The sequence below is a fragment of the Peromyscus leucopus genome, chromosome 11, assembly GCF_004664715.2.
Source record: "Peromyscus leucopus breed LL Stock chromosome 11, UCI_PerLeu_2.1, whole genome shotgun sequence".
Classification (NCBI taxonomy): domain Eukaryota; kingdom Metazoa; phylum Chordata; class Mammalia; order Rodentia; family Cricetidae; genus Peromyscus; species Peromyscus leucopus.
The window spans coordinates 33882374-33896367 of record NC_051072.1 but is presented as its reverse complement, the minus strand read 5'-3'; the positions used below and the strand labels follow the sequence as shown (position 1 = coordinate 33896367).

Below are 13994 nucleotides of genomic sequence, written 5' to 3'. Positions count from 1 at the left end.
TTGTAGTTAAAATATTATAAAGGATTGTCTTTTCACGGAATATATAACATTCTCTTCACCAAATAAATGACAGTTCATTAGGCAATTTCACAGTGTTAAGAGTTAAAAATTTAAGCCTTTTATAAGAGTGTTGCTGAAAATTTTAATCATTAATAATTCTTAAGGTAAAATTACCAGTAGTAAGTCACTAGATATCACCTAAATATGCTGTTTTATTTTTATCCCATTAATTTAATTTTAGAATGTAAAACAGAAAAATAATCAGAGATATATAATGTTATTATCTATGTTAACATTACTAAACAGGGAGCTCCTATCTCAAACCTGGAGTCTAATAAGGTACAATGCATGAAGATCTACAACATTCAAGTTTTTTTCCTTTTCTATTTTTTGTTTGTTATGCTGCAGAAGCCTAATAGTCTGAATTACAAAATCATATCCGAGAACTGAGCAGAAGATTGCATTCATACCAATTTCCAAAATGCAGTTTATCATTGTAATTTTGCAGAGAACACAAATTCCTCTCAAGAGGAACTTATTCCTCTTGAGAATATGGGAAAATTATTTCTATTTTGTCAGAGAACTTCATTCTTCACTGCTGACAGTTCCCCAAAAGTTCAGACTGGCTTCATTTATAATGGCGTTGTATCACTTGACAGCATATGTACATATATCATTCATTTGAATTGAATGCTTTTTTCTCCTTGAGTAACACTGAGTCTGTGAGTGTCACCCAGGCTAGAGCTCCATGACAGTCTTCTGCAGAGCTCATGCAAAGTTTGCAACAAAGAATTTAAAAAAAAAAAATAATGTAGTAGAACATATCATTTAAGAAGTTTGCAGTGTGAACATTGGTAATTTACAGTATAATTTACATGAAAGAGAGCAATAGATAGAACAGAGACCATGACACATTGAATAAAGGGGAATATTCCCCAAAGAATTTTGAAATAATTCATTTCTGAAATTGTCATGATTCTGTGAAACATGATTTTCTTAGCCATACTAAGACTAATATAAAGTATGTACACCTTGCATTTGTAGTAGCTACTTGACACCAGAGTGATTTTTTCTTCTAGGAAGTTACTTTAAATTACTATGTCTTACTATAAGGAAATTAGAGAGTTTGGCTTTTAAAACTGTCTCAAAGTATAATTACCAGTTTGCACTTCATCTTAGCCAAAAGGCCAAGAAGTGATTTAATTATCAATTTGGACAATATATTCTAACACAGTTAAATTACAACGAAAACTATTCTAGGATGTGGAGATTAAATGTTGAAACACTTCCTTGTTTTTTATACAAATAACTTATTTAGAATATTGACTTAGAGATAGTTTCTTACCATGTAGAAGACATTAATTTCATTTCCAATATCACCAGTAGAATTGATAAGTTCAGGGATAGTCTCATTGGCTGCAACTGAGATGTGATGTTCACTTGCAGAACTTAAAAGAATTAATTGGAAAAATGAAAATAAAATGCAATAAAGTTTAAGTTTATTAGACTTTATTCTTTTCTTTCTCTATGTCACATGATTCCATGAAAATATTTGCAGAGTTCAAAATAGAGAAATCATTTTATCCCCAAACCTCAATTAAATATTTGCAGATGCTAGGAATTACTTTACTCAATAGGCATTGTTGCTACTTGACTCCAATAAGTTAAATTATATGTAACCTTCAAAACAGAATTCCACTGTTAACAGGAGAAGAATTTCCATGAATCTACTAGCATTTACACTTAGAGAAAAACCAGACTAAAATTTGATATATTTAGTCATGCTGAAAGTGAAAAAAGTTAGTTTTTAAAAAACATTTACATTTACATTTATACAATTTAAAAGTCCCATTACTGCTAGATGGTAAAGCTCAATCTCCCTACGAAGGTCCTGGTCTTTGGATGACCTTCATAGAACATAAGATCTCCCCTCGAAGCAGCATTTCAGCCGAGAAAAGACAAATAAAAGGGATGTATAAATGTGTGCCAAAAATCTATTTGAATTAAGTGGAAAGTTATTGGGGGAATCTTTGTGCTGAAAGAAGTGGACACAGCAAATCAGACAAAAGGCAACGACTTCAAAGGCTAAGGAAGATAAGCATGTCTATGCCTACCCATAACCCTTGCTTTCTGATCTCTCTTTAGCAAAGAGAAAGTGCCACAAGAAACAAACAAAACAGAAGGGTGTTAGACCTAGCTGGCCTTGAAACTGGCTCTTGTATTTTTATAGGCATTGCACATATTTATTTTAAAAAGCTTGGAATTCTGCTTCAGTAAGGGAATTCATAAGCAAGGGACTCTGTAGAATGAAAGTCTACTAATATGATTGGCACCTGAAGAGAAAATAAGGTCTGAATAGAAAGGTTTCCAAATAGTGGAAGAAATAAATGGCTGACCAATGAGAAATGCATGACAGAATGGGCAGTGGATCCCATGTTACAGGATGAAAACAGTGACCCAGGAATATCCTGCCGACCTGTCAGAAAACACTGCATTTCCTCAAGGACTTTGGCTTACATTTAGCAGCAAAGACATGTCATTAGCTCATTTTATGTTGGTATTTAGTGCATACAGATTCTCAAATTTTCAGGTGCACATGGATTATGTGGAAGACATTTAATATGGATGCCGGGCATCATACCAGAATTTTTGTACTCAGTAGGTCTGGCATGGCACTGGAGTACCTACTACCTTAATTTCTTAAATGGTGATTCTCTCAGTCAAGGGCTGCTGTGGATATCACTCTATGTAAATAAAACACTGATGGCCAGTGACCAGGCAGGAAGTATAGGCGGGACAAAGAGAGAGGAGAATTGGGGAAGCAGGAAGAAGGAGGAGAGAGACACTGCAGCCACCGCCAGGAGAAACAGCATGTGAAGACGCCGGGAAGCCACCAGCCACGTGGCAAGGTATAGATTTATAGAAATGGGTTAATTTAAGATAAAAGAACAGTTAGGAGGAAGCCTGCCATGGCCATACAGTTTATAAGTGATATAAGCGTCTGAGTGATTATTTTATAAGTGGATTGTGGGACTAAGGGGCTTGGGGAACCTGGAGAGAAGCCCTCCAGCTACAAATGGCGCCCAACGGCTCGAGTTTCCACCTTAAACCTGAGAATATTTAATAACCAATTCTAAACAGAGCCAAAACCAGGTTCCTGCTTCTTGTCTCATACAGGCAGCTAGATACGGCAAAACGCAAGTTTGGACACTGGCGGGTTCCTGGCGGGTGCGTTTGACTGGCAGTATGGCGGAGATGAGGCGTCTGCCAGCATCAAATTAAGCTGTGTGGTAGATTTAGTCTTTACTAGTATTTAAAAAAAAAAAAAAAAAAAAAAGAGGTTTCTGGGCTACACACTGCTTTGATAAAAGCATAGACCTACTATTTCTGAGACTTGATGACTCCCAGAGCTGGCGGAAAACGTACCACTGCCATGTTGGAAAGCTAAAGTGGGCGGAGCCAGCAGCCACAACACCGTTTCAGGCTTACAATGGTACAGTTTAAAGCAATAGGCTCAAGGCTCAAGGTAATATAAAACATAAGCCACATAAAGATGGCTACCACACAGACAATCTGGATTATGTTCTCTTTGATATTCATAACTAAAGAAAAACATTTGATTACAAAACCTGTTGAGTTATGCCAAAATGTATATTTTAAAGGTACCTTGACTTCAAAATTTGGATATAAGGATATGTTACTTTGGAAAAGAGATTCTGCTTTTGTTTCCACAGAAAGCCAGAGGCTGTGGACTTGTTCCAGATTAAGATACATCAGGTTTCATCAGCCAAGACCCCCTGAAAGGACTCCAATGACAGCATGGCCCAGATGATCCAACATCCAGATCGGTTTCAAGGCAACTGGTTCACACAATACAGCCTCACAGACTACCCCATAGGTCTAAAATTTTCTTTGCGTCCCCATAAGGTACAGCGCCCCCCTCCAACAGGAAGTAGTAAGAGATGCTACGCCCAAATTCCCAAATATACCAAGCTGGCTTTAGAGGTGGAATTGGCTCACTCCCCCTCTAAACCCAGACATATTGCTTTAAAAAAAAAAAATGGTTAAGGGATTCTTGTGTCCCAAATCAGAAGAGCCCTCTGGTGTGGGACAGAAAAAAACCAATATTTTTATTTAAAACAGGTTGATTATAAATGTGATCTCTTTCTAAAAAACAAAAGGGGATATGATATATAGGAGGATATGGAGATGATAAGATAAAAGGGTAGATTAATGAACCTACTTTTAAAGAACAACTTGTTTAAAATGTTTTACATTGGTGTAGATTTTAGTTTATGTTTAAAATGTTTTACATTGGTATAAATTTTAGTTCATTGATACAAACTTGAAGTTAATTTTGTTATACTGTATATATATATATTTCTATTCTTGTTTGAGGCATTATGTTTATATAACTCATTTAAAATTGTAATGGATAATTAAAAAATAGGTTAATAATTAGTCATCTATGATAATCATATCTGTAGCCATGTTAGTTAAGTCTTCTAGGTATACATAGATATATTTCAGATAGATAGGTAATCTTCAAACACTTCATAGACCTAGAGAATATGGCATTTAAATAACTTAGAATTCTGTTGACATGAGACACAATTGCTCCTGGCTGCACCAATTTGATCCCGAGAGAACGTTGGACTTCTAAGACATTTCCATTTGAAAGTTTGTCTTCTTGGCACAAAATGGCCTACTGGGCAAAGAACTGCCCTTGCCTTAATGGCTGACAGTACAAATACAATGCTGTCCTTTCTGGACAAGTGGGACACAAGGAAAGCGACCACTGTACTCTGCCAAGACAGGGTAAGATGGTCTCTTAAAATTCCTGCTTCTGAAAATGGTCTGTCAGATACTCTAGGCCTGTAGCCAATTTGAATGCACCAACAATGCTGAAAAACATTAGGTGACTGTCCAGGCTGCCAGCTGTCTTGGTCTACTCTTGCAAGATTCCCAAAAGTTGCTTGCATCCATCTACCATTTCTCAGGTACCATTATGTTCCTTCTCAGGTCTTTGATGTGGTTGAAGACTAGATAGTCGTAATTTCCTCAGTTATGATAAAAGATAAGTTAGCTATAAAACCTTAAACTCACAAATATAAGATAGATAGGACATCTTCTTTAATATTGTAACTATAATTCTTGCTTGGTAATTGTTTTGTTATATGTAATTTTACCATGTTAAAGTTAAAACCTTCCTTTTTAAAAAAAGAAGAAAGGGGAAGTGCTGTGGATATCACTCTATGTAAATAAAACACTGATGGCCAGTGACCAGGCAGGAAGTATAGGCGGGACAAAGAGAGAGGAGAATTGGGGAAACAGGAAGAAGGAGGAGAGAGACACTGCAGCCACCGCCAGGAGAAACAGCATGTGAAGACGCCGGGAAGCCACCAGCCACGTGGCAAGGTATAGATTTATAGAAATGGGTTAATTTAAGATAAAAGAACAGTTAGCAGGAAGCCTGCCATGGCCATACAGTTTATAAGTGATATAAGCGTCTGAGTGATTATTTTATAAGTGGATTGTGGGACTAAGGGGCTTGGGGAACCTGGAGAGAAGCCCTCCAGCTACAAGGGCCACACTAGGAAAACCATTTGGTGATCAGAAAGCTGTCAATGAAGAAAGGTGGCTTCATCCTACCTGTGAAACTGCAGTCCAACTTCATATTTTACTGGGATGGAAATATTTACTTCATTATCATAAAGAGATTCGGGTGGTTCTTCGCTGTCACTGGAAAACACAGCACATTCACATTAGGTATTAAATTTGCTTATCCACAGACCATCTCTAAATATTTGAAAGAGAAGATTATATAGAAAAAATTAATAAAACACAAAAATCATAGAATTCTCTGTCTTTATTGAGAGGAGAAGGAAGTGTAGAGATAGGTATTATTAGTGCTCCCAAATAGATTACACTGTAGAGTTAGAATTGAAAACCACACTGATTCAGGTCCTTGTTTATCTAAACCATGGGAAATAATTAGAATCTGCTTCCTCAATCATTAAAATGTTGAGATTGCTGGACTTCTATGTGCTGTGGGATGTTCTGTATGTCCTGTGGGAGCCCTTCTTGGGTTCTTTGTGGCGTTACCCAGCAGGTCCGCATAGAGGATGATTAGGACCATGGGCCTGAGTGCAGGTGTCTGAGATGGTCTGCACTTGGCTGTGCTGGGGGATGGTCTGTATGTCAAGTTGTTCTGATTGATCAATAAATAAAACCTGATCGGCTGTGGCTAGGCAGGAAGGATAGGCGGGACTAACAGAGAGGAGAAATAAAAGGACAGGAAGGCAGAAGGACTGACTGCCAGATGCCGCCAGCACAAGAAGCATGTGAAGATGCTGGTAAGCCACGAGCCACGTGGCAAGGTATAGATTTCTAGAAATGGGTTACTTTAAGATATAAGAAAAGTTAGCAAGAAGCCTGCCACGGCCATACAGTTTGTATGCAATATAAGTCTCTGTGTTTGCTTGGTTGGGTCTGAGCGGCTGTGGGACTGGCGAGTGACAAGGATTTGTCCTGACTGTGGGCAAGGCAGGAAGACTCTGGCTACATCTATGCATAAAGATATGGATACAAATCACCTCAGTTTATATTTATCACATACAAGGACCGTGTACAGAATCAACTAGTCTCATATAGTTAAGTATGAATCTAAAATCTGATTTTGCATTTCATAGTCTTTCCAAACAGAGTACTCAGTACTATTTAAATTTTTATGTATTTCCTTGATTTGGGATATAATTTTCATAATATTTGAAAATTTGATTATATTTTTACACACATATACATTATATACAAATATACCTCATACTCATGAACAAAGCATGGAGGAGAGACATAATTTTATGATCAGATAAATGGAATGAGGTTGTTCTTGAACACTCGTACCTTAATATCATTATTTAATCTCTCTCTGTCTTGGTTTTTTTTTTTTTTTTCTGAGACAGGGTTTCTCTGTGTAGCTTTGCGCCTTTCCTGGGACTCACTTGGTAGTCCAGGCTGGCCTTGGACTCACAGAGATCCACCTGGCTCTGCCTCCCGAGTGCTGGGACTAAAGGTGTGCGCCACCACTGCCCGGCTTTTTTTTTTTTTTTTTTTTTGGAGGGGGGGGTTCTGTCTTGGTTTTTCAACTACAAAATGAATAATTTATCACTAAATTTTCTACAGTAGATGTCAAATAAATAGATGCTGAGTTAAGCTGAATTAAATAGACTGAATTAATTTATCCATTAATTTGTTTTATTACTTGTTAATTCATTTTCCACCTCTATAATAATGACTATATGCAGGGGCCATGCTGGTTACTATGAGCAAGGCCACTTGAACTCACAGGACATGTTCTTGTGGAAAAATACACTCAGCAGAAAGTTAAAACCTACTTCAAGTTCTGTATTAATCTTTTGTCACTTTTTTCTTTAAAGAAAATACAAATAGTATATTCTTTTTTAAACCAGGATGAATTAAACTTAGCAAAAAAAAAACCTATAAATTCTTCATTCAAGATGATACCTACTTTTCTTTTTTTTAAATTTATTTTTCCCTCATTTCCTATTTATAAACAGATTTTTTTCCCTCACATAATATATCCTGGTTATGGTTTCTTCTCCCTGACTCCTAGTTCTTTCTCATCTCCCTTCATGTCTGGATCCCTATCTGTTTCTCATTATAAAACAAAGCTTCCTAAGGGATAATAATAAAATAAAATAAAAGATGAAATAAAAATTAGCGCATTGCAGTTGGACAAAAGAAACAAACAGAAGGAAAAGCCCAAGAGAAGGCACAAGAATCAGAGACCCACTCATTTGCACCCTTAGGAGTCCCATAAAAACACTAAACTGGAAGCCATAATATATACACCGAGGGCATGGTACAGAACCCTGCAGCCCCTGTGCAGGCTGCCTCACTCTCTATGAGTTCATAGGAGCTTTGCTCATGTTGATTTAGAAAGCTCTAGGCTTTTGCATGTGTTTTATGATAATGTTGAGAAGTTTTGAATGTTTTGCATACAGTTTATTGAAGTATGGAAGGGTATCATTAAGTTTTAAGTCCATGTGATCACTCAATTGACCTTGATAGACAGCTACTAAATGTTTTAAAATTAGTAGATCCTAAGTGATGTGTAATTACAAGATGGTCTACAGTTAATTTTAACAATGATTTAATCCAATAGATTAAATTATTTGCTTTGAGTATGAATTCCTCTACTCTTGCTAATTACTCCCAAGGTATTTTTGTGAGGCAAAGTGGTTCATGGACTGTTACATCTGCTGATCTTAGGCAAGCTTCAAGAAGCTGCCAATGATTCTACAAAGTAAAATAATCAAATTACATGAAGGTAATGATATGCACACATACATGTATATCCACACACACATAAACCAACCTTGTTGCACTTAAATGAATGATTGCATTTTCTGTGAGATGTGATGTATTAAACTGGAATATTATTTTGAAGGTTACCTGTGAAATTAAAATAGACATCTTAAATAACAGATGAGGAAAACATCAACTTTGAAAAAATATAGTTTATATAAATTCATTACCTAAACAGAAATTATAAAATTACTTAAGAAATATTGTCTTACAAAATACAGTCCCATCATAAATACATACAAAAAGATGCAATACACTCATTCATGCACTTCTAAATGTGAATATGTAATATGCTTTGCATATTGCTATAATCTGAATGCTTTATTCCATTTAAAGTTTATATGTTCAAGCTTAGTTATCATTGTTATGATACTAGGGGGTGGGTCCTTTTGGCATGTAACAGTTCATGAGCATCCACATGAGTGGAATTAATGCCCTTATGATCGAGGTACCAGAAGATGCCTTTCCTTTTCACTCCCTGAGACACAGGAGAAGACATCTTTGAATCAAAATATCCTCTTTGGACAATGGGCTTAACATTGTCTTGATCTTGGACTTTTCAGTTTCCATATTTATGAGAAATAGATTTCTCATTCATGTACTACTCTATTCCTGCTATTTTTTATAACAGTCTGAATGCACATGGTAACACTGAATTTAATACCATATTCAAGACATAGTAACAAAAAGCATTTATGCAAACCACAAATCAAGAAGAATCATTCTACTTATTTATTACCATAATTTGACAGATAACAGTAGTGAACATAAATTGTGGCATGTTAATAATTAAAGTCTCTTTAATACACATGCTAGCCACCATTATAAAACAGGGAAAACATACTTGATTTGTTAATTTGATAGTGTAATTTTTTTTGATCACTGTTGAGTAATTCAAGAAGATCATCCAAAATGGCTTAGCTCTTAGAATAAAGTATTGTGAAAAAACATTGTTTTGTAAAGAGTTTGCATATTTAAAACACTACTGAAGAAAACACAGAGAGTGTTCTGCTGTACAAATATCATGTACAGACAGCTCTCTTTTGAGAAGCTCTGCCTGTACACAGGGCTGTGTGTGAACACCAACAGTCACACTAAAATGTAAGTTATTTAAAACAAAGATCACCTGCATGTTCTTGCCCAATGATCTCATCATAATCCTTATGAATTATATATCTCAATCTCAGAACTAATCTCATTTGGTACTAATTGAAGCATTTAAAATTCGGACCAGAAAAACATTCCAGAAATACCTAACTAATTGAAACCACTTATAATTCTATCTTTATGATAAATATTACATGGAAAAGTTGTGACATTTACAGCTTGTGAACAAGTTGGCACCATTCACAGAAGGATGGTCCCATGAGATTAGCATGGCTGTATCAATGTATGTATGGAATTTTCTTCCCTCCCATATATAATCTTAATTTACATTTAAAAAGAAGAAAACAGGTTCTTTTAAGAAAGATGGTTTTTCTCTTGCCTTGGGGTACTGATCTCCATTCTAGTAAAGAGACATTTATTGGGTGGATCTTCCCTGTCTCTCCTTAATCTCCACAACTAGCCTGGCCACTCGAATCTTGGTGTTCCCCATGGCCTTTTTATCTACAAGAAGGTGCTGGCAGAGGAGCAGGTCTGAGGAAGATGTTTACTGTATATTCACATGAACCTGAAATACTTGAACTGAAAGTTTGTATCTTGAGCCCAAGAATATTCTAAGTGTGAAATCCAAGTTGGAATTGCTTGCAAATTCCTCCCATCACCCTTTGTATAACCTAAGAGATATTTTGGTATAAGCTTTTAGCACAAGCACAAGGGACTGCTGGATAGAGAAAGAAATATTTGAGTTCAATGCCATCCTTAAATGGTGCAGGGTAACTGGATATTCACATGCAAATGTGTAAGTTGGGCTCTTTCAATACACATAACCTAGGAGTTCTTTCACATGGATCACAGACCTAAGTGTAAGCAAAAAAAATCATAAAATTCTTGGAAAAAAAAACCTAAAAATTTCAAATCACGTATCTTGTAGGAGGCTTGAACGTAGACTATTTAAAGAACTCTTACAATTTAATAGCACAAAAGACAAAAGACAGTCTAATTTAAAAACAGGTACGGAATGGGACATGGTGGCTTAGGAGGCAGAGGCAGGAGGATTGCTGAGAGTTCATGACATCCTGGGCTACAACATAAGTTTAGGACTAGCCTGGGCTTCAAAGTGAGACCCTGTTTCAATTGTAGCAGATAGTTCTCCAAAGACAGTGGGTGTGTGCATGTGTACATGTGTGTGTGCGCGTGCCCGTGCGTGCGTGCATACGTGCGTGCGTGTGCGTGTGCATGTGCGTGTGCGTGTGCGTGTGTGTGTGTGTGTTTGTGTGTAATGAAAAGTTACTAAAAACATCACCATTTGTTGCTAGGGAAATGCAAATCCAAGTTACAGTAAAACATTGCTTCACATCCACCAGGACGATAATAATGATAATAATAATAATGATATAATGTAGAGAAATTAGAGCTCTCATTCACTGCTGGCAGGAATGTAAAGTGGTACATCTGTTTATCTACTATAGATTCGGCCTTTGTGTTTGAATATGACTTGTGAAACACTTTTGATTATGTCTTAGTCTTCCTGAGCAATATAACTTAGACTGTAAACTTATGCAATTCATAAACACTGGAGGTTTCCTACTCAGAGTCTGAGGAACTCCAGGAGGAAAGCACCAAGACTGGAGTGCAATGGTGGCCTGTTGTGGAGACACTGTGCCTCGTGTGGTAGATGGGACAAACAAGTCTTGAGCCTCTTTTGTGAAGCCACAAGTCCCAAGGGCACCACATCCTAATGCTGTCACATTGGGGATCAAATTGCAGTGTACCAATTTTACAGAGACGTGAAAATCATACCCTAGCAGATATTAGGCTGCAAGCATTTTGCACTCAATGCTCCTAGCCTATATTGTCACAAATTCCTCATTAGAAGGATTTACACATTTGTCATTGAGCATATTACTCCCCCCGGCAATGGCTGCTTAAATTTTACCCAGCCTCCTTACCATTTCTCCTGTCCTCAGGAAAGGATAGCCAACTCTACATGTGATATTTCGATTGGATTCACAACTATCTTTTTGGATCCCCTAAAATGGAAAATAAATGGAATTAGAGAAGAAACACAAGTGAAATATTAATTAATCATTTGAGAATTTTCCCAGCTATGCATTAGCAGCTGCCTGGCAGAGATTTGTCTCTCGGTTTAGCTGGGAGAGTCACAGCACGAGAGGACTGCCAGTTCCACAGCTCACGGAGATCTGAAACCATCACTTGAGGGCTCCTGAGGGACAAAGCACACCTTTCTCTGGCAGGAGTGGTCAGGGGTAGCGGAGCACCAACAGCACCAATGGACAGTAAACTGCAGTGGCAGGTGCCTAGGTCACACATGTGCACCGTTAGAGCATCCCACAGGTGCAGGAGTTCGGAGTCCTGAGCAAGAACAAGGCTCCAACTTGCAACCACCAGGACTCAACTCCTTACTCCACCCAGCATATAACTCAACTAAAGAAAGAGTAGCTGTAATACAAGGTCAAGGACCTTTTAAATTAACAGCCGTGCACTATGGGTATTCTTGCTGCTCTCTGTCATGTCCAAAGCTGTGCACTATGGGTATTTCTGCCTGTCCGCTGTGGCCAGCTGGAGTGGATACAGGCAATGCCTTTTAACATAGTTCTCTTTCTAGACACAGCCCAGTGACAACAAATGTTTCTCCACGTTACACTTATGTGCTGCATTTCTACAATTATTTCATATTCATAATTAAAATTTGAAAACAAAATGTTATAATAACAAATGATCCATATATGAGCCTGTATTAGTTACCATATCCCCACATGATATCAGAACAAACAGAGTGAAATGACAGTAGCAATTTAAATTTGTGGGAACTAGACAACAGTTTTTAATACTATGCATTAGTATGTGTGCATATCATAGTGTTGGGGATTAACCCAGGGTTTCATGTATGCTAAGCAAGTTCTCCATTACCTAACTACATTCCTAGACCTAAAGGTATTGGTTTTTAATATAAATGAAATATTCACATTAGCATTATTCATTTTAATGTGAATCAAAATACCTTAAATTTATTCATGTAAATACATACAGATTTTTTAACATGGGGGATTCACTTGGGAATCCGAATCAAAAGCTAAGTTCAAATTTGTAAATACTGACAAATGACCCAGTATCCTGTGCAGGGGATTATTGTCAAGTTAATAAAATGTCTGATACACAGATAGGCTATTGCCAAGATGAACCCTTTCATTATAAAATTATAAATAAGTAAGACTTGTCATCTAACAGAAATCTTTGGCTAAAGTAAGAAATCTTTGGCTCAATTTTTTTCACAGGAAGAAACAGTATCTTGATTTTTTTTTCAATGGAAACTTCTTTCAGCACCTAAACTTCTCCATGTATCTTTGATTATTATATATTTTACTTGGCTGAATTTCAATTTCAGTGGCTTGATGACTCTATGAAACATAGAAATTTTTAATCATGAGCTGCCTTTCTTAAATACTTAAAATATGAAATAAGAAGAGATATGTCTCTCCAAATAAATATACAAAAGCTTGGTTGGGATGAAAGACAGAGAGATGGCCCAGTGGTTAAGAGCACTACTTGCTCTAGGTTGCTCTTCCAGAAGACTCAAGTTTGATTCCAAGCACCCAAGGGCAGCTTACAATGGTCTGTTACTACAATTCATGGATCCAATGTCCTCTTTTGGCCTCTGTGGTAGCAGGCACCAGGCAGACATACGTATAGGCAAAATACCCATATACATAAAATAAAATAACAAAAGATTTTAAATACCTTAAAAGCTTGCACCTATGGCCATTAGTGTATTCTAATACTTAACAAAAATGTCTTCTATTCTTCTCAAATCAATGTTATGAAATTAATTAGCTCAGTAGCATGAAAAGTAGGTTCAATAATAATAATCATTTAGAGGATTAATGGAAAACAGTGAGTTTACCTCAATTCCTGAAAAAATCAGATTTGGGGAATACTGCACTATTGTCCTGGTATTGTAGGCGCTGTCTCTCTTGTTTCTCACTGTGAGGCTGAGATTGAACTTGTCATTCTGGGACCTGACAATCAGCAGGCTCCTTTCTGTGGTGGACACATCCAGGGTGAGGTCGGATATGCATTTTTCCTTGTTTCCACAGTCTTTGGCAAAGGGAATCTGAAACGGCCACAGGAACATAGTTTTCGTGGTGTAGTATAAACATCACTGAAAGCCGCCTATTAGTTTGTGCAACAGAAATGGCATGGGACCCAAGTAAGAGAGAGCTCAACAAAGAAATCGACTGCACTGCTGAGATCTTAAGAGATTTTACATTTACTGCTGACTTTATGGGAGAAAGAATCAATGTCGACTTCTAGTCTTAATTTCCCAGTCCTTTAAAGGAGGTAGATTTCATTGGTATTTTACTAGTATCTGTCTCCCAATGAAAGACAGTTTCCAAACCTTAAGTCAAGAACTCTAAGGTCTAAATCAACACAGCCTCATTTTATATGATTTCCTACAAAAAGAATGAGATATTGAGGAACCC

The 13994-nt window shown here is 36.9% G+C and overlaps 1 protein-coding gene across 1 annotated transcript in view; it reads right to left on the bottom strand.

The window, feature by feature from the left end:
- The window catches only part of Itga1 (integrin subunit alpha 1), a 156140-nt gene that overhangs the window by 20470 nt on the left and 121676 nt on the right, over positions 1-13994 (bottom strand). The window contains exons 19-23 of the mRNA XM_028884613.2: positions 13415-13624; positions 11442-11522; positions 8399-8475; positions 5653-5742; positions 1346-1448 (exon numbers count right to left, since the gene is read on the bottom strand). Coding sequence (XP_028740446.1) covers positions 1346-1448; positions 5653-5742; positions 8399-8475; positions 11442-11522; positions 13415-13624 — 561 coding nt within the window. The remainder of the gene's footprint in view (positions 1-1345; positions 1449-5652; positions 5743-8398; positions 8476-11441; positions 11523-13414; positions 13625-13994) is intronic.